The sequence below is a fragment of the Stigmatopora nigra genome, chromosome 6, assembly GCF_051989575.1.
Source record: "Stigmatopora nigra isolate UIUO_SnigA chromosome 6, RoL_Snig_1.1, whole genome shotgun sequence".
Taxonomy (NCBI): domain Eukaryota; kingdom Metazoa; phylum Chordata; class Actinopteri; order Syngnathiformes; family Syngnathidae; genus Stigmatopora; species Stigmatopora nigra.
In genome coordinates, this window is record NC_135513.1 from 3,184,917 (window position 1) to 3,205,120 (window position 20,204).

The following is a 20,204-nucleotide window of genomic DNA, read 5'->3' on the forward strand; positions in this document are numbered from 1 at the left end:
TGCTGGGCAGGCCTTGCTGGGCAGGCCTTGCCACCCCGAGCCCCGCTACCTAGTATCTTTTTGACAAATGCCCGATCCATTTCCCACATTTTTGGGCGTGGATCTGCCTTCTACAGGCTGACTGAGGGAGGGTAAGTAAGAAGACAGTGAGAGGTAAGTGATCCATTTTTTTCTTGTTGGCATCAGTGAGGAAACTTGCAGTCGCCGGATTGATGGCGCTCAAGAGGTGATGTGATGCTAACAAGTCTGAATATGTCATTTAATGGGTCTTGCCTGGGATGGCGAACTTGTGGAGAAGCACTATCCAATTTAGTCATACGCAGCTGGGTATGATGACTATTAGGCTTTTTGTCAAGTCAATGATGACGACAATGCCTATGTCTGATTTAAAACAAATAAGATAGCTTCTTTTGGCCAGTTTCTAGTAAATCTCTCTCCATCTTTCTAATGTATGTATATAGTACTGTATGTATTCTCTTCATTTTATTAAATGATTTTTTCAGTACAAACCAATGCTGGTTACTTATACAGTCGAACCTCGTCATACGACCGCTTGTCATACAACATTCTTGTTTTACGATGACAATTTTGATCGAATAATTCGCCTGAGATAGGATCAAAATTTCTTGATACGAAAAAAACCCGGTGGCCATAGCACTGTCTTTTTTGCATCTCTTTACTGTATAAAATATGTCTACGACCACTGGGCGGACTTTGCATCCCCCCACCCCCCACACGTTCGGTACATTTACATACCAGGTAAACAATATTACTATGGATCGGCAGAGTTTTGCAAAGAAAAGGCGACCGTTGACAATGGACATGAAATAATTGAAAAATATGAGAGTGGGGTACGTGTTACTGAGCTCGCTAAGCAATACGGGAGGAATACGTCAACCATTTCCACCATTCTTAAGCAGAAGGATGCAATTAAGGAGAATTTCCTACCGGCGCAGTGACATTCATGACTAGATGGAGAGACTTCTTTTATTGTGGATAAAAGAAAAACAATTAGCAGGAGATAGCGTGTCCGAGTCAACTTATGAACAATTTCAACTTATGAACAATTTCGACTTATGAACAATTTCAACTTATGAACAATTTCGACTTATGAACGATTTCAACTTATGAACAATTTCAACTTATGAACAATTTCAACTTATGAACAAGCGCTCGGAACGTAACTCGTTCGTAAGTAGGATGAGCTTGCGCTGCATCCCTTCTACTTCCTGTCATGATAGCTTGATCATTTCTTAAAGGGGAAAGCACATCAGGCAGGTCAATACATGACTATAAGTGTCGCAGAACAGGAACTATTTCTGTTTAAAAAAAGACTTATTGCTACGATAGTAGTTTAAGGCTTTGCTTAATCATGCTGGCGAAACTATATGGTCAAATTTGTAAAGGAATAATTTGACCTTTCCCTTTAAGGCAGGGAACTCCTCCGCCATGTCTATACAATCGGGACAAAATAACAGCAGGACCGACCTCAACTCCCACCTCACTTCTCGCCCGTGTCCTCATCTGTCCGTCGCCTCACCAAGACGCGTCCCCCCCTGCCATGCCCCGCATTTCCTGGCTACTCTCCGCCCTGCTGTCAGTGCACTTTTCGGGCTGGAGTCGGGGCTACTTCCCCGAAGAGCGCTGGAGCCCCGAGTCCCCTCTCCTCGCCCCACGGGTGGTCGTCGCTCTTATTTGCCGTAATTCGGCGCATTCTTTGCCGCTTTTCCTGGGAGCATTGGAACGCCTGAGCTACCCAAAGGAGCGCATTGCTCTGTGGTAAGTTGTCACATTTTCTGATGCGATGTCATCAACATAAAGTTTCCATGGTTATAAATATTCTCATTTTCTGCTGCGAAGTCATCAACATAAAGTTTCTATGGCAGTTAATGTATTTTGATAGATGCTGACGATAAAGTCTTCTCATAAGTGCATCAAAGTAAGAGAGTTCCTACTCCGAATTCAACTATTTTAGCAATAGATATTAATTTATTATTAGAATATTGATGCATATGTATCCTCACAACGTTTTTTTCCCCTAAATATTGCGTTTGGATATTGCCTTAGATTCGTGCAAACATTTGCTCAAATAATCGTCTTGGATTAATGCTGAGGAAAGGAGTGGTCGTGCCAGTGAAAAGTTTCATTCGGTTTGGGATCTTCTTGCATTCCCCCTCACTTTCTCCCTCTGACCCTCCCCCTCTTATCCTCCCTTCCTGCCACATCTGTGGACTCTTCTGGAAACACCGCCTCACTTTATTGCACTCCACAGTCTTAGCACAAAAGCTGCAGCAGATTTATTTCTTCGTTTCCCAGTCAGTGGTGGCAAACATTTCCACAGTCCAAGAGCTTTGGGTTTCAGAGATTTGGACTGGATAACTTTATTCATCCCGTATTCGGGAATTTTCATTGTGACAGTTTTGTCATACTCGAAACTTGGGCAAATATTGTATCATTGTCTAATGTATCGAAATTGTATTATATCGACATTAAATGGCTATATACACACCGTGCAATTATATCATTATGTGTCCCCTCTTGCTGTCGGTAGTGTCTAATCTTGAAATCACAAAGCTGCAGGACCAAATAGAATAGTATATAAAGTTCTGGAGGTTTGTGCTTCAGATCAATACAGTGTTTATATTACCCTACTGTGATTGATACAGTGCTCCAAATTTAGTTGCTGAACCGGTGGAGCCAAATTGTGTCGTTGTAGAATCACCTTTATAACAAAATAATAAAGAAAAAATAAAGACACATTTTCATTTGTGATCAGCACATCTACTCTGTAGTTAATGAGTCCATACCTATAAAGTCTCTAGTGTTACATGTTTCCTCAAGGTAAATTATCTTTTCTCAACTTACCACAGGGTGGCGACAGATCACAATGTAGATAACACTACTGCCATCCTTCGAGAGTGGCTCATCAAGGTGCAGAATGACTACCACTATGTGGAGTGGAGACCTGACAATGGATCCAGGTAATTTTGCGTGAGTGTATGTGAAAAATTGGTTCATTAGTAAGTGAGTGTTTGAGCTTCTAACAGCAGTGTCATTTGATCCCGCCATAGTGCCTTTGAGGACGAAGTGGGGCCCAAACATTGGAATACTCTTCGTTACGAACATGTAATGAAGCTTCGTCAGGGAGCATTGGACTTAGCTCGTGAAATATGGGCTGACTACCTCCTGGTATGTTGTTGAAATCAAAATCCTTATAGAGCTGATTTTGTTATATTCTCATCATAATCAATACATGGATTCCCAAACATAAATTCCAATTACACTTGAATGAAGTGATATGAAATCTGTGGAAAATACGCAGTCTCATTGAGCTGGTTTACACTGTAATGCAGTGTTACTGAATGTCTTTTTTTCTGTTAATTTTAAATTTGACTGAAATGTTCAAGCAATGTATATCTTTGTAAAAATAAAGGTGCCACCGTGTGTTCAGACTTACATTTAGTCACTCACTTTGTTCTAGGACATTTAAAGTGATGATAACCAAGACTTTTGCAATTGGCAAATCTTACTTTGTGTTGCTATGGTTACCTGTGTCAAAATGTACCCTTTTGAGATTCTTGCATATTTGACACGGTTCCCAACCAGACACATTTCCAATCAGTTGTTTTTTTAAATTAGATTCACAAGCAGAAAAGTATGAATAAAGGTGTGTTCACTTTCCGTATCACAATTTTTTTTTTGTCTGTAGGTGGCGGACTGTGACAATCTGCTCACAAACCCAGATTTGTTGTGGAAACTGATGAGCGAAAACAAGACCATTGTTGCCCCAATGATGGAGTCCAGAGCTGCTTACTCCAATTTCTGGTGTGGCATGACTTCACAGGTAGCGTGTCCGTCATTCTGGAGCTATCCAAATCCCAGTGGCGAACCGTGAATTTCGATCTGATGCCTTCAATTCTATATCGGAATCAATCTGATAGGTTCATTAATAATTACCCTTCTTTGAAATTATCAATAACTGCAGGCAGACATCTTATTCAATTATTGACATTTAATTAAATAGATTGGATCACAGATAAGAACCTTAAGGGAGGATGTCTTCAAAAGTATCCTCTCGACCAGTATTTCGCGTACGGCTTTAAGGCATTTGGTTAAAATCAATCACGCCTTCATTTGACCTAACAATCATATAACAATTACATAAAGAAGCCCAAAGTGCGTCACGAGTGTTATGGAAGTGGTAGAAACAACATCTTTGTCATTGGCTCCATTGCTGGAAATGGCAGATATCCCGAGTCCTTGCTGCCTCCCGATCAACAACCCTCACAGCCCGATACTGGGTGAGATGTAGCATAAACAATCCTTGGATAAGTCCGTGTGAGAGTTGACTAGGCGGCAGTTTATGACCTCGAGCCGAACAATAGAAAGACTTTTAATGATTTAACAAAGATATGAATTTCTACACATATATGTATAATAGTAATACAGAATAAACCCAACTCAATCCAACCCTCAAAAACTATTTTATGGCTATAAAACCTTTACTGCAGCTCCAGAAATCAAAATAAAATCAAAACCCTTTATTGTCATCATGCACAGCTGCGTATAACGAAATTGGAGGTGCTAATTCACAAGATGAGTTTTCCCAGTAAAAAAAAAAAACTGCTCATAAATAAGCAATATAAAATGTCACATGCTGATTAGGTAAATCCTAAAATGTTGCACAATCTAAGATATTGCACATTGTTATTGCACATCCCGACAGAAGGGAAAAACTGTCCATAAGTCTATCTGTCCATGCTTTGTGAAATCGTTAGCGTCTGCCAGAGTGCAGCAGCTGGAACAGGTTGTGACCAGGGTGATATGGGTCCCTAACAATTTTCCCTGTTCTGCTGAGGTAGCAAGGGCTGGCAATGTCATCCAGTGGGCGCAACCAGGGGAAAAGCAATGAAAGGAAGCCAACAGACCATTTGGAATTAAGTATTTGTGGACAAGACATAATTAACATCATTCTGTGATTCAGATTTTTTTTTCGGCCAGCAGATAAGGTCTTGCAGGCCCTGACGGTCCACCACTGAAAGAAACTAAGCTAATAGAAAAATGACCCGCGATGGGTGGAGTTGAGATGTCAAGGTCGTGAAAACATTAAAGTAAAAGGTATAAATTACAAACTTAAGTATAAAGGAAAGTATTAAGAAATATTAAAATTTAATTTAAAAAAAAGATAGAAAGGCTGTAAAAACAAAGAAAGTAAGAGCAGACAGAGCTATGATCCCGACGTGCTAACCCAAGGGTGGGCAAACTTTTCGACCCGGGGGCCACATTGACTTTAAAAATTTAACAGATGGGCCGGGTCAGCACAAGATACGATACATAGAAAAACTGTATCCATTAACAGTACATTTGAAACATGAACAGAAAAAAGGACTAAAGTATTAACATACTCATCACTCATCATTAAAGTACAAAGTAACTTGTATTTAATAAGTCTTCATGGACAAAATTTAATTAACATCAGTCTGTGATTCAGGTATTTCTTAGGCCAGCATAGAAGGCCTTGAAGGCCCTGACGTCACACCACTGCCACATCCACTTTCTATGTCCTTCAAATATAAAAGATTGCCTTCGGTTTGTGAAATTGGAATCTCTAGAAGTAAATGCTGTTTTAAAGTCCAGTGGTACATTGAGATATGAGCTTAATGTGTTCCGGGCCTGAGCTCGCGTGTCGATTTACTCGTATCTCAAATCAAGGTTTCCCATAGAAATGAGCTAAAAACAAATTAATTTATCCCAACACTCTGAAAAAACACCACAAACAGCATATTGGAATGGAAAAACATTTTATTTGTTCTAATTTGGCATCTATTAACAGATAAACAAATAACTAGTTGTTATGATGTTTAATAGTACTAAAATTAGACAGATTTCACAGAGGAGAGAGAGAGACTTTTTGCACGCCAACGCGCTCGTAACATAACAAACAAATTTAAATGAACTTGGATTACGATACAAACACACTCAAAAATAAATTTCTCTCATATCATGCATACAATGATATACCTGGCTTAAATATTTTGGTGAAGCAAATATGACTTCCTATCAAAAAAAAAAATATTTTTTTTTTTTGTCTCCCAAATGGATTTATTTATTTCAATAGGAAAGCTATTCAAATTTTCAGGACCCCTCCAAAAACATCAGGTGATCTTGTTTGTAAAATATTTAACCTCTTTAAGGTCTATATGCAGCTAAGTCCAAAAGAAAAAAATTACAGAGTGGGCGTCATAAAGATGCATCATAGCATTTAATTCAACAAGGTAATCTTTAAATATTTAATCTGTTAGTATCAAGTGCTCTTTTAGAAAGAGGAACATTTTTTTGGGCACGACTGGTCAATTTCAACTATCTTGGCAGGGCTACTACAAGCGGACGCCAGCGTACATACCAATTCGGAAGCAGGAGCGTCTTGGATGCTTTGCTGTTCCAATGGTCCACTCGACATACTTAGTGGACTTACGGAAGGAAGCCTCTCGTCAACTGGCTTTTTACCCACCACACCCGGACTACAGCTGGGCCCTTGATGACGTCATCGTATTTGCTTACTCTGCTCGCATGGCAGGTGAGATGGAGAAATATCCTGGGGGTTAAATGTATGACATGGAGATTCTGCATTGACTGTAATCTTCTGTTGTTGTCAGATGTTCAGATGTTCGTGTGCAACAGGGAAACTTTTGGATATTTTCCTGTGCCAGTGCGTTCCCATGCGACTTTACAGGATGAAGCAGAGAGTTTTTTGCATGCACATCTTGAGATCATGGGTGAGTTTATTGCCATTCTGAAACAAGAATTTGGATGACAAAAGGCAACACAGAATTTTTATTGCGAAAATAACCATTTGCCTCTTATGACGTTGATTGACGACACATCTAACCCGGCACTTTTGCCCAGCTCCGAATTTCCAGCGGCATTGAGGTGTTGTTGCTGCATATTGTAACAGCTATTCATTCCCATGTGTATGACAGCGTAGGCATGGCTGAATGATTCCAAAAAAGTAGCAGATAGAAACCAGGCTAATAGAACAAGGAAAGTTGTAAAAAGTATTAAGTACAAAGTAAAGTAAAGTAAAAAAGGAATGTATTAGGAAATATTAAAAAGGTAATAAACTAAATAAAAGGGCTGTAAAACACGAAAAGCATCCGAGTGAACAGAGCTACTGCCACTGGCTGTCGTGTGAACGGTGGCATCTTGGAAAAAAATATCTTAACTTGGTCACCCCCTTGACCAAAATGTCATTGAATTTGGCCGAAGCATCTCCATCAGTATCAAAGCCTTCTCATGCAGTTTCAGATATAGCATTTTCTGGTGAATACCATACATTTTCTTAGGCTGGCAGTAAATGAGCTCAAGGGAGTTTTAATGATTTACTAAAATATCTTATTACGCTCCAGTTTTTTCCATTTTCCAAGATTGGAAAACAATTACTGAAATAAATTATGTAGTGTGCACAACAGAAAGCTCCTGTGGAGTTCATCTGAGCATGGAGTAAATAGTTTTGATTGGATTTTTAGTCCAACAAAATTAAACAGTCCATAATCCTTATGTTCTATATTCTATTCTATTCTATATGTAAACATCCAAAGAAAAAAAAACAAGTGAAAAATAAAACAAACCATTTAACTTTGCATTGTTCACTTTGACTGTGGAGCTTGAAGCTTCATAACGGGTGTCTCTCATTCATTAGATGTTCCTTTTTTATGTTATTAAAGTGAGAAATCCTCCGCTGCAATATTCCAGTTTCCTCACTATTCCTCCCAAGCAGCTGGGCAAAATTGGCTTTGATGAGGTAATGTTATCTCATCCTCAGAATGTCTTTCAAATGAAAAGGCACTCTTTGTCTGGGCCCATTTGTGATATTTTGTGTTTCCTTGCATTCAGCTGTTCATGATAAATCTGGTGAGGAGGGCTGATCGGCGTGAGCGCATGCTGCGGACTTTACACGAGATGGAACTCAGCTGTAAAGTTGTTCCTGCTGTGGATGGCAAGTATGTTTGTCATTTTTGTTCCTCCTCACTGCCGAATTGACTGTCATTTGATGTGACATGCAAGGAGTCTAAGAGTGTACAGTGTTCCCTCGGTTATCGCGGTTAATGGGGACCGGGACCACCCGCGATAAGTGAATTTCCGCGAAGTAGGGATTCCCCTTCAAAAATGCCTAATTTGAATTTAATTCCCCCCCACATTTTTTTTTTACCTCCCTGAGTACAGTACACCATATAGAATACGGGTAGAGAGCGTGAAATTCATGTTATAACAAAAAAAACCTGTAAAATATGTTGTCTCAATGTTAGATTTGTATTTAAAAAAAATCCCCCAAAAATCTGCGAAGCTCTTATTCCGCAGTAGCTGAACAGCGAAATAGCGGGGGAACACTGTATTAGCTTTTGGAAATCGAGTTACCATTACATGAATTGGGAATGTTGACATTGAAAGATGGACAAACCTAATCTGCTTTAAAATTGACAGTTTTTACATTGATCAGACCGTAACTTTGGCATATTACCATTTGCAATACCCAATAGCAGGGAAGCAAGCAATTACAGCGACCAGAGTGCAATAACAAAAACTTAAATGATTGTGGCAAAGTTCTCAAAAAATGACAAAGACTTGGAAATCAAATAACAAAATCAAACCTGACGGGGAGTAGTGGGGAAACAAAGATCATTCCCTGAGGGCAGGGGTGAGATTTTAAGCCCAAGGTCGGCCCCGACCTGACTCGAACTAAAATGTCAATCATTACTTCGGGTGGGGTCGGCCGTTTTTCTCTCCCGCTGAAAAAAAAAAGTATACAAAACAATGTGTGGTCTCTCTGACTGACTTAAAAAAGGATATCTGTTCATAAAAATGTATGCTAAAACAATGTGTGGATACTAAACTAAGGAATACTTGTTAAAAAAAATTGGATAAAAGAAAGGAGGCGCTGAAGTGCAGTAATTGCTTTGTAACTACTAAACAAGAGTATCAGAACCAGAGAATAATACTGTACTGTACTGTATTTTCACACCTATAAAATGCACCGCCCTAAAAGGCGCAGTCTCAGTTGCGAGTGTATTTTCTGTTTATGTCAATAAATAGGGCGCTTCGTTTTAAAGGATGCGCTGCTGTGGTAGTGCTAGCATGAAACACAGCATAGCACATAGCACGCATTCTAGCGTATGTTTAAAAAAGGGCAACGGGAGCAAAACTGAGTTTGATTTTGTTTTAATGACGTGTTGTATATTCGCGAAAAAATAAGTCAAACTATTCATACATCTACAAATCTGTCACAGTCTTCATCTTCTGTATCTAACATAGAATTGGCCAACAATACTGGGTTCCATAACATTGTCAGAGTCAGCATGTTCGTCGTGGGCTTTCGTAATAGTGATTCCAGCTTTAACAAAAGCTCAAACTACAATGCCCGCCGGCACTTTCGCCCAGGTACCGACATACTGTTCCAAATCGTCACTTAACTTGTGCGTCGGAGCCTGCCTGGCTTTGTATGGAACCTCCATGTTAGCTGCCACCCGACATTCATCAAGCCCGAGCAATTCGCAAAGCTGTTCTTCGCTGTTAACTTGTGTTCGATCTATGGCTTTTGTGTTCGATCTATGGCTTCAGTCCATTTTCCATAGCTAAAGTGTGGTTTGCTTGAGTGTTTTTGAGGGTTAAAACCGCTACGAGCACTCGGAAGTCAAATGTCTGAGAAAACGAAAGACCAAACCGGAGAGTAAAGGGCCGCTGCATCCGTGCACACTCCATTACACTGAGCACTGGCTCCCCTCAAGTCTGTGTACTGAGTCCTCTTCTGTACTCCCTGTACACATACGACTGTACACCAACCCACCAGTCTAACTCCACCATCAAATTTGCCGATGACACCACTGTGGTCGGACTCATCTCAGGAGGGGATGAGTTGGCCTACAGAGATAAGGTCAACAAACTGTCTTTGTCATTCTCCGCCCCACTCCTCATAAATGGATTCTGTGTAGACAGGGTCCAGTCCTTATAATCCCTGGGGGTCCTCGTCACGGATAAGCTCTCCTGGTCTACTAACCCCACGACAGTCCTGAAGAAGGCCCAGAAACGACTCCATTTCCTCAGGGTACTCAGGAGGAACAACTTGGACACTAAGCTTCTCGTAACCTTCTATAGAGCCACTGTGGGGAGCATCCTGGCATACTGCATTACAGTGTAGGGCGCTGGAAGCACGGCAGCTGACAGAAAAGCCATGCAGAGTGATCTACACTGCTCAGAAGATCATCGGCTGCTTTCTGCCCCCACTGGATGACATTGCCAACCCTCACTACCGACGCAAAAACATATATTTACGTATATTTAATTGAAAAATTTAAAGTGCATCAAAATTTAAATCGGCTTGCAGTGATTTAACATATATTAATCCCATCAACGGGAATATATGACCAATCTCTTTTTGTAGGAAGAAACTGGCTTAATTTTTATTTTTTTTAAGGAAAAAAATATGAATAATGTGACCATGTATAATCAAGTTTACGTCTAATCCATTTGGTTTGGGCGGGCAAAAAAAAAAATTAAATGAAGATGGACGTCCAATCCATTTCAAATGGGCTGAAAGGGAACATTGTTAGCAACCCATACCACCCTGGTCACAGCCTGTTCCAGCTGCTGCCCTCTGGCAGACGCTACAGGTCTCACAAAGTACGGACAAATAGACTTAGGGACAGTTTTTTATCCAAAGCCGTCAGGACTCTGAACCTGCGTTAGCACGACACACAATCCCTTCTGTGCAATAAAATGTGCAATATATATTAGATTGTGCAATATTTTATAATTTTCCTTGCCAGGATGTGACTTTTTTGTCTCTCAAGCTGTCACTGTCATACAAAAATTTGGGCACATTGGCCGTTTTAGAGGAAAAAAATTAACTTTTATGTAGGTGTGAAAAGACGGTATTTTTTTCACTTTGACCTGGTATCCCGTATGTGGAGGAGCAAGAAGTCGCGTATAAACTAAATACAGGAAAACTGAAAAGACAAACAACACGCACCGGTAAGAGTGAGATGTGGAAAAGCTTCAAATTGATTGTTTAATACGCAACAGAAACTTGCGTTGGCCTCGCTGAATGTAGTCAATGGGGCGCTTTGCTCTTACATATTGATTGTGGGTAATGAAGTTTTACTCTGAGAAAGGGTGCCATTGCCCATGGGTGTTGTGTGCACGAGCAGAAAGCCTTCTTTTTGCGCGCGCATGCGCGTTGTGCATTTTTTGGGTCGAAACTTGTCTGAATAAATGTTCAGTCCTCGTACATATAGTAGTTATACATGAAAGAGATGCGGCAAAAAAGACAGTGCACTACAATGATAAACAGCCTCTCATGTAATGGCCACCTGGCTTGGTAGCATCTTGAAATTTTAATCGTATCGCGAGCGAATTATTCAATCGAAATTTCCGTCGAACCACGAGCATGTTGTATGACGAGCTGTTGTATCACGAGGTATTACTGGTCAAATTTAAATGAACTTGGATTACTTACCCTAACCCAGACACCACACTCAAAAATAAGTTTAATCTAACCTTACACCAAATTTAATTCTAATTTAGTTTTTCATTTTTATACCTTTTTTCTCCCGGGTTGGCTCTATTTGCCCCGCCTTTACCCTGACTTTTATCTGCAGTGCTTTTGTCTTCCCATCAAAATATTCCAAATAGGATGCACACAAATGTCCTTACAATAGGATAACGCATGACCACTTGCCAACGGGAAGTAGTGTACTACTCCTTCCGTATTGGTGAGAAAGCTCCGCCACGAGTACACGATTCTGCACTGACTTTCGAGAAACGAAAAAAAAACACTGAAAAAATGCAATGCTCCGGCCATGTGCTCAGAGTCATTCACACGAGGGAGTTGTGGGGAGAAAGGCAGCAGCCTCTCACGTCGGCTGTATGCTCTCATATCAAAATGTGTCTCGTATCTCAAGGTAAATATTTGCTCGAAATTTTACTCGTATCTCAAATTGCTTATATGTCGTGGTACCCGTATGTCAAGGTATTACTGTAAAAGAAGTAAATGTTTACACAGTCTTGTTTAAAGACAGGCTTTAATCTGTTATCAAAAATCACCCCTCCTCCTCCAAACTCGGGAGTTCCGAGTCCTCACAAATAAAATATGAAATGTCGGCTTTGCTTCGAGCTCGGTCCTGCAAATCAAGTTAATTCGCCGGGCTCGGGCTGGGCTTTAGTACCAGTGGGCCGGGTCAAGCAGGATTTTTTTCGGCCCAATCTTACCGCGACCGAGGGCTCTATTTCCCGTGAAAGGATTGGCCGGGGCGGCATTTGGAAGAGCGCCAGTCGCTTTAATATAAAATCTGAAAAGTTTCAACCTTTTTTCTAAGTGCACTCCCCCCCTGCAAGAATGGCATTTTTTGCCATGCTTGGGGCCGGTTTTCTTCCGTGCCAGGGACTCTTATCCTTTGTGCCGGGGCAGTTTATCCTCCATGCCCTGCCCGGGCATCGTAGCCTTTTCCCGGGGATGGGCGCAGTTTTAATAAATGTTTGGAAGACTCACAGAACACTAATACTCGAATAAATACGGTAAATAGGCATGGCATAGACATGGCTTGATGAGACAATCAGCCAAGCTCAAGATATATCAGGGGCGGGGAAACGACAGGTGAACTCAAAAGGCAATCACAGGGACAGGTCACACAAGGAAAAAACCCATCCGTAACAAATACTAAAACTAAAGAATCATCAAAACATGCATGGTAGGCCGATTGAACACTCTAAATTGCCCCTATGTATGGGTGTGAGTGTACATGGTTGTCCGTCTCCTTGTGCCCTGCGATTGGCTGACCACCGATTCAAAGTGTCCCCCGCCTTGGGCCTGGAGTCATCTGGGATAGGCTCCAGCACCCCCCGCAACTATAATGAGGCGAAAGCGGTTCAGAAAATGAGATGATATGAGAAAGAAGCAATATGGCTACCACAACATCTTTTACAATTGTAATTTCTGTCATTAAAATAGCATCAGGTTCTTGTCAGGATAGACTTATTTATTTTTTCAACTTGAATAATTTGATATTTTGCATTTACAAAGACAGACATATTAACTTTCCTATGATATTGACCTAAATAATGTGCAATCCAGCAGACAGTCCTTTGGATTCATACAGTATCTCAGAAATAGCACCTGCGAGGATTGTTCGTAAGATTCCCTTCAAAGTAACACATTTGTACTCGCTATCAAAACCATGAATACGGAGGTGAAAATTGTGAATCAGGGAGCGTCTTATACGCAAAATATAGTAAAATTCAACAAGTTTAACGCAATTTTAAGGGTGTGGCTTATATGTGGTTACTGCTTATATGCAAGAAAATACCATACATATATAAACTGTTTTTAAAAAGGAAAAATACAAAGGTAAATACTGTCTGATATCTGTAATCTTTTATTCATTACATACATCAAAAATTGTATTTCAAATTTAATTTAGTCAAATAAAAAGTCACTGCTCAGGCTCAAGGTGGAATGACGAATCTGTAGTCTATATATTTGCATCTGTAATTAAGATGAAACATGGGTTTGCAATTTACACCACTGCAATATTATGTTTAAACATATTCCTGGAGTTCATTTAAAATGCAAGACATTTTATACAATTTGTTATTGGTCTGATTAGATAATTCAAAGTCACATTCCTCTGTACAAAATACTCATTCATTTGATTAAATATTCCGAGGTGTAATCTTCTTGTTTATCTCCGGTCTGGTCACCAGAGCGCTGAACAAAAGTGACATAGAGTCTATGGGGATTAATATGCTGCCAGGATACAAAGATCCATATCATGGGCGACCTCTCACCAAGGGAGAACTTGGTTGTTTTCTCTCTCATTACAACATCTGGAAGGAGGTAAGGGTTCGGTTACTGATTCTTAACACTTAAAACACCTTAGATCAGCACTAATGTCACATACCTGGCTAAACTAAAAATGAAAATAAAATAATAGTAAAAGTATAATGCTTCAATAATTTATTAAAATGTGGCCTATATGGACATTTTGAAAAAAAAAATCGAAACGATAAACAGCTAAAACCCTAAACAAAACGTATTTAACGTCTATGAATGAAATTAAATAAATAAATAAAACCGTATCTTGCATAAAACCTGAAAATAACTCACTCACTTTTGCCTGCCACTACTCGCTCAGGGCATTGCCATCTTCCCAAATTTAAACATGCTCTGACCGGCCAGACGCGCGTAGCCTTGATAGATGTGCTCGTGTTTACCATGTCAGCAGATGCCAACAGTTGTTAAGGCTGATCGAAGGTCTTGCGGTCGATCATTTCAATATCAGTCTTGATACCTGCATAATGTGTATTTCATGCTATTATTGCACCCTGAGAACACTGCTTGTACTGCTCACGTTTCTTCCTTTTTAAATTTATCCACATACAGGCAAGACCCTTTCGGAATACAGAAAGGAAATGATTGTTCATTTGTGATTATGAAATAAAACAAAGTTCTGCTTTGTTTTTTTTGTTTTTTCTCTCTCGTTTGAAAGTAGCAACTATTGCAGTAATATGAATCATCGAAAGAATGGCGATATGTTGACATTAGAACCAATATTGCCACCACAACATAAATCGCTGGGAAGAAAATTGTAATTTCTGTCATTAAAAAGCATTAGGTACTCCTCAAGCTAGACTTATTTCTTTTTTCAAATTGAATAATTTGATATTTTGTATTTACAAAGACGGGCATATTAACTTCCTTATGATATTGACCCAAATTATGTGCAATTGAGCAGGCGATCCTTTGAATTTATACAGTATGTGTCATTCACTGTCTCTCAACATTAATGAACAGACAGTAAAATTACACAGAGCTAGTGTTTGTGCATCCATAATCGGCACAAACAGGATGACATATCTCAGAAATACCACGTGCGATAATTTTTCTTAAGATTATCCCTTCAAAATAACACATTGGTACTCCCATTTTAAAGCATGAACATGGAGGTGAATATTGTGTATCGTGGGGCCTCTTATATGAGAGAAATAGTAAATTTCAACAATGTTGAGACAATTTTAAGGGTGCGGCATGTACGCGGAGGCAGGTTATACAGTGGGACACAAGTATTTAGTAAATTTCCATTGTCAGTTATACTACTTGAAAAGATTAGAGAGGCCTGTAATTGTCAACATGTGTAAATTACAACTATGAGAGACAGAATGTGGGGGAAGCTGTGGCCGAGTGGCAATACATGAGGAATTCAACAAGAATGCGGCAAAGGAAGAAACAGCCATCATTCCAACTGCAGAAATTAGAATTAAAATGGGCGGAATATTTTACGAACTTTCCGACTTCTTGGGAAATACGTCCTGAAAGTGTACACGAGTCATAGAATTGCCCCCTGTCAAGACATTTGTCTTGTAAATCTTTGAAACATTATAAGTGGTCAAAGGCAATTGTCTGTAATCGTTTCCTTCTCAGATTAGTTCATCAACAAGCAATGCCGCGGGGAAACTTAAATCTAAACAAATGAGCAGTGGCGATAATTAAAATGGATGAAAAATTAGATGCCAAAGAAATCATAAAATGTAAAAGAAAACAAATTAAAAGTCCAATGTAACGTTGTTTTTAAGTCTTTATTTTAGGTTTATTTGGCGTGGTTTCATCTGTTCGTGTTCTCCCTGTCTCCGTTGCCTAATGTTAGTTTCCTGCCACTTGTGCACCTGTGCTTAAACACAACTAAATTTTGCATGTTTATATTTCTTTTTAAAAGCTTATTAAACAATTTTATGATCATTTTCTCTTATGCTTGTGTGTTTCTCACGTCTTCAGTACATCAAAAGACAGGGAAATGTCTTTCGCTCGTGAGTTTCAGCGTGAATTTTGACATTTTTATGAACAATTTGGATTAGGATACTTAAAATAAAAAAGGCAATTTACCGAAGCTCTGAATGTTGAAGCTACGAAGTGGTGGAGGGTGACACTAATTGCACCAAAATGTGGCGCCAAAAGAATTAATGCAATGGGGACGAGTAATATTGGATGCCCCATTTTTCAGGTTTTTATTTTTAAGTTTAAAATATCCAATCCATTTCAGTACACTTCAAGATTATGTCCCACTTGTTGTTTCATGACAAAAAGTTTTTACACGATATCTTTATATTTAAACTATGAAATGTGGCAAAAGATCAAAACGTTTTAGGGGCCGAATACTTTCACAAATCACCGTTTGTGTGCATTCACAGATAGTGGATCGCAATCTGCACACCTGCCTGGTCATTGAAGACGACCTGCGCTTTGAGGTGTTTTTTAAACGTCGTCTCCAGGCGCTGCTGCAGGAAGTGACAACACACAAACTTGACTGGGACCTCATGTGAGTGTTGCTTCAGTTAGCACAATGAAATTAATTCGGAGTATATTTTTTAAAATAAATAAATAAAATCAAATAAAAAATTAAATTAGATTAAGCATTTTTGAAGGGGCATCCCTACTTCGCGGAAATTCACTTATCGCGGGTGGTCCCGGTCCCCATTAACCCCGATAACCGAGGGAACACTGTACTTCTCGTTGGCAAGTGGTCGTGCGTTATCCCGTTGTGCATTTGTGTGCATCATTTTGGGAATATTTTGAACGCAAACAACCCTCGATAGGTTGCATCTGAAAGTCAGGGTGGAGGCAGCGCAAATACAGCCAACCCAGGAGAAGAAAGGTATAAAATGTAAAAAAAAAAATTAGAATTAAGTTTAGTGCAAGGTTAGATTAAAGTTATCGTTTAAGTGTGTATGCATCGTAATCCAAGTTCATTTAAATTGGTTTATGTTATGTTACGAGCATGTTGCCGTGCAAAAAGTCTCTATTCCACCCCCTATCTATCTCCCCTTTGAAATCTGTCTAATTTTTGTACTATTAAACACATTTTAGAACTATTAAACTACTAGTTATTTGTTACTTTGTTAATAAATGGCAAATTAGAAGTGGTGGAATTAATTAATTTGTTCTTAGTTCATTTTTACGGTAAACGTTCGTTTGAGTTACGAGTAAAGCTCCTATCTCGAGGTACTAATGTACTGAATAATGTCACGTTTTAGTATTGAATATCACGTCTAGATAGGTATTTGTTACTTTGTGAGTAGGGTTTGCATTAGAACTAATAAAAAGATATCCTACTTTCGGTGTTTTTTCAGAGGGTGGGAATAGATTAATTTGTATTTAGTTCGTTTGTATGGGAAAAATGTATTTGAGATACAAGTAAATTGACATACGAGCTCGATCCCGGCACGCTTTAAGGTCGTATCTCTCAGTATTACTGTACAAAGAAGTCCCGCCATCTTTCATTAACTGTCTCTCAACACTAATGAACCGACAGTAAAATTACATAGAGCTAGTGTTTGTGCATCCATAATCGCCACAAACAGGATGACGTCAACAGTATGCTTTTTTTCTATGAAACCTTTTCTGACGTAACTTTTTTTCCTTACTTTGTTCATGCAGTTACATAGGTCGGAAGCGAATGCAGGTGGATCATCCAGAGAAATCAGTACCAAACGTTCACAACCTAGTGGAGGCTGACTACTCCTACTGGACTTTAGGCTACATGCTGTCCTTGCAAGGTGCCAAAAAGCTTCTCAAAGCTGAGCCTCTGAAAAAGATGCTCCCTGTTGATGAGTTCCTTCCTGTCATGTTTGACAGACATCCTGTGTGAGTCTACCCTACTCCTTCTGATCCTTTATTTACTGGAAGGTGCTTCAGTAATGTTGTAAATCTAATCTTTTCCTCTTTTACATCTTTAGTTTGGAGTACATGGAACACTTTGAGAATCGAAGCCTGCGTGCATTCTCCGCAGAGCCGCTTTTGGTGTATCCCACCCACTACACCGGGGATTCGGGTTACATCAGTGACACAGAGACTTCAGTAGTCTGGAACAATGAAACAGCCATGACTGACTGGGACCGAGCCAAGTCCAGAAAAACTCAAGAACAGGTGGAGTTAAGCATTGAAGCCCAGAACTCTGATGTACTTCAGTCTGAGCTGGAGAACTTGAGTGCACGGGATGAATTGTGATGCTTTGGGAGAACACTGTTAAGAGCAGTGAGCAACATAATGCAAACCAAAACAAAGCTGTGGTAGTTGTAGGAATGTAAATAAGGCTAGTGGTCTCCAACTTTGGTCCTCAAAACACCCTATCCAGTCTTTATTCCATATCCCCCTCCCCTTCAACACCTGAATCAAATGATCAACTAATCAACAAGTTGTCCAGGAGCTTGATAACGATCTTGATTATTTGATTCAGAAGGTAGACAGATTGGATAGGGGCCCTCGAGAACTGGGGTTGGAGACCTCTGGATGGATCGATGCAGGTCTGGTGGGATTTCCTCAATTTTAGGTTCAATATAAAGTTGCAAGACCCTTCACAAGTCGCCTAAAATATTTTAAGTTTTCATGTTGAAAAAATCCAAGAACGAAAAAAAGGGGACATGATAATTCTTTTTAAAATACAATGGTACCTTGAGGTACGAGCTTAATGTGTTCCGGGACTGGGCTCGTAGAAATGAATTAAATACAAATTAATTTGTTCCCACCCCCTGTAAAAACGGGATATAACAAGGGAAAACATTTTTATTGGTTGTAATTCACCATCTACTAACAGAGTAACAAATAGATAGTGGTTATGATGTTTAATAATCGAATGAGACATTATTTTATACAACGGGGAGTTTGTGCATAGGGAGTTTGTGCCTTTTTGTGGGGTAGACCTGCCAACTGGCTTAATAATTGTTTATTCATATTGAGTCATGTGGCCAAACTGGTTTTACAATTGTTTGTTAAGACAGTGGAATGTAGGATAGGCTAACTAGCTGGCCTTGTTTGTTCACACCGCAAAACGTAAGATAACCTTAACCCTAACATAGGCTGGCTAAAAGGGTTTGCAATTGTTTCCTTGTATTGTGGAATGTGGCCAATTCGCTTTGAAACTGTTTGTTCGAATCGTGCAAATATAAGGCTGAAGCAGTTTGTGTGAGCTATAAGAATATCGTGTTTGCGTACAACTTAAACCTGCAAATGTCTAACCATAGTAGCCCAAAGTTTTGTTTACATAAACTCTGTTCTACATCACTGTCTTAGAAATATTACCCTGTGTTATAAAAGTGTATATAAAGACTGACCCACTGTTCATTCAGAGAGAGTTGTGAGGATGACAGACTGTGAGCGTGTTCGCAGCTGTTTGAGCTCTCTCCCCCATCCTGCAGTCTGGTATTAAACCTATTTCCTATTAAATTGATTCACTCTTTCTTTACCTGCTCCTGAAGTTGTATTTTCAGATCTATCGGTTTTCATATTTAAGAATTTAACCAATAACATTTCAGCTATTATGTGTTGCCAGGGTCATAAATCTGCATTAAGGCCTTCACAATCAGTTCTGCAGGCTCTGCTGCATAAAACAAGCGTTGATAAAACTGTTGCTTTAACCAATCAGATCTCGAGTTGGCGACACCACAATGCCCTCTCGCAGGCGTAGGGATACGTCATCGCTTTCACCAACTATGATTGGCAAGTGATAGTGTGGACTAGCCAGAACTACCAAACTGTATCTGGAGCAAGGTGCACAAGAAAATATATGGTTGTGTTGATTCAATAGTGGTTTTGTCAACCCGCAATGGCTGAAGAAGGAGAAGAAATGGATTTGGTTGCAGATTTACTGTTGAAGCCATTTTTAAGACGGACTTTTCAAGAAAAAAAAGCTGGACATCATTAAGAAAGGTCGGACAACTCCAAAGCAAGCAAGCCTGTCACAACCAGGAATAAACATTTTCAGCACTAAATCGAATAAAAACGTATGCCAGAAATATGACTGGACAGGCTCGACTTTCAGCATTAGCTTCGATAGCGATAGAAAAGGAGGAAAGAAAGGAGGATGGATTAAGTTAAGTATGTCTACCGTATTTTCACGACTATATGGCGCACCGCATTTAAAGGTGCAGTGCCAGTAACGAGTCCTACACAGGACGCACCGCATTTAAAGGTTAAAAGTATGCATATATGAGTGTCTCTGTAAATCTGGGGTGCACGTACTTTTTTGCTCCTTTGTCTATCTGCTTTTCAAATATCCAGGCTCTCCTTGCGAACTACCTTTTGTTCCCCAGGCCACCATTTGTTTCTGTTGATAAACCTCACATCACTGCATTATACCTTGATACTTTGCGATTCACAGTTTGTC

At 39.7% G+C, this 20,204-nt stretch overlaps 1 protein-coding gene across 1 annotated transcript; it reads left to right on the plus strand.

Annotated features, from left to right (window-relative positions):
• The first annotated feature begins 1,276 nt into the window (after positions 1 to 1,276).
• On the plus strand, positions 1,277 to 19,278 carry LOC144198528 (procollagen galactosyltransferase 1-like). Its single transcript, XM_077719585.1, has 12 exons — positions 1,277 to 1,779; positions 2,871 to 2,981; positions 3,072 to 3,189; positions 3,710 to 3,844; positions 6,373 to 6,577; positions 6,657 to 6,776; positions 7,725 to 7,801; positions 7,894 to 8,000; positions 13,753 to 13,885; positions 16,234 to 16,361; positions 17,480 to 17,686; positions 17,779 to 19,278. The coding sequence occupies exons 1-12, from the start codon at positions 1,562 to 1,564 to the stop codon at positions 18,047 to 18,049; spliced, it is 1,830 nt and encodes a 609-aa protein (XP_077575711.1). The 5' UTR covers positions 1,277 to 1,561; the 3' UTR covers positions 18,050 to 19,278.
• Positions 19,279 to 20,204: the final 926 nt, after the last annotated feature.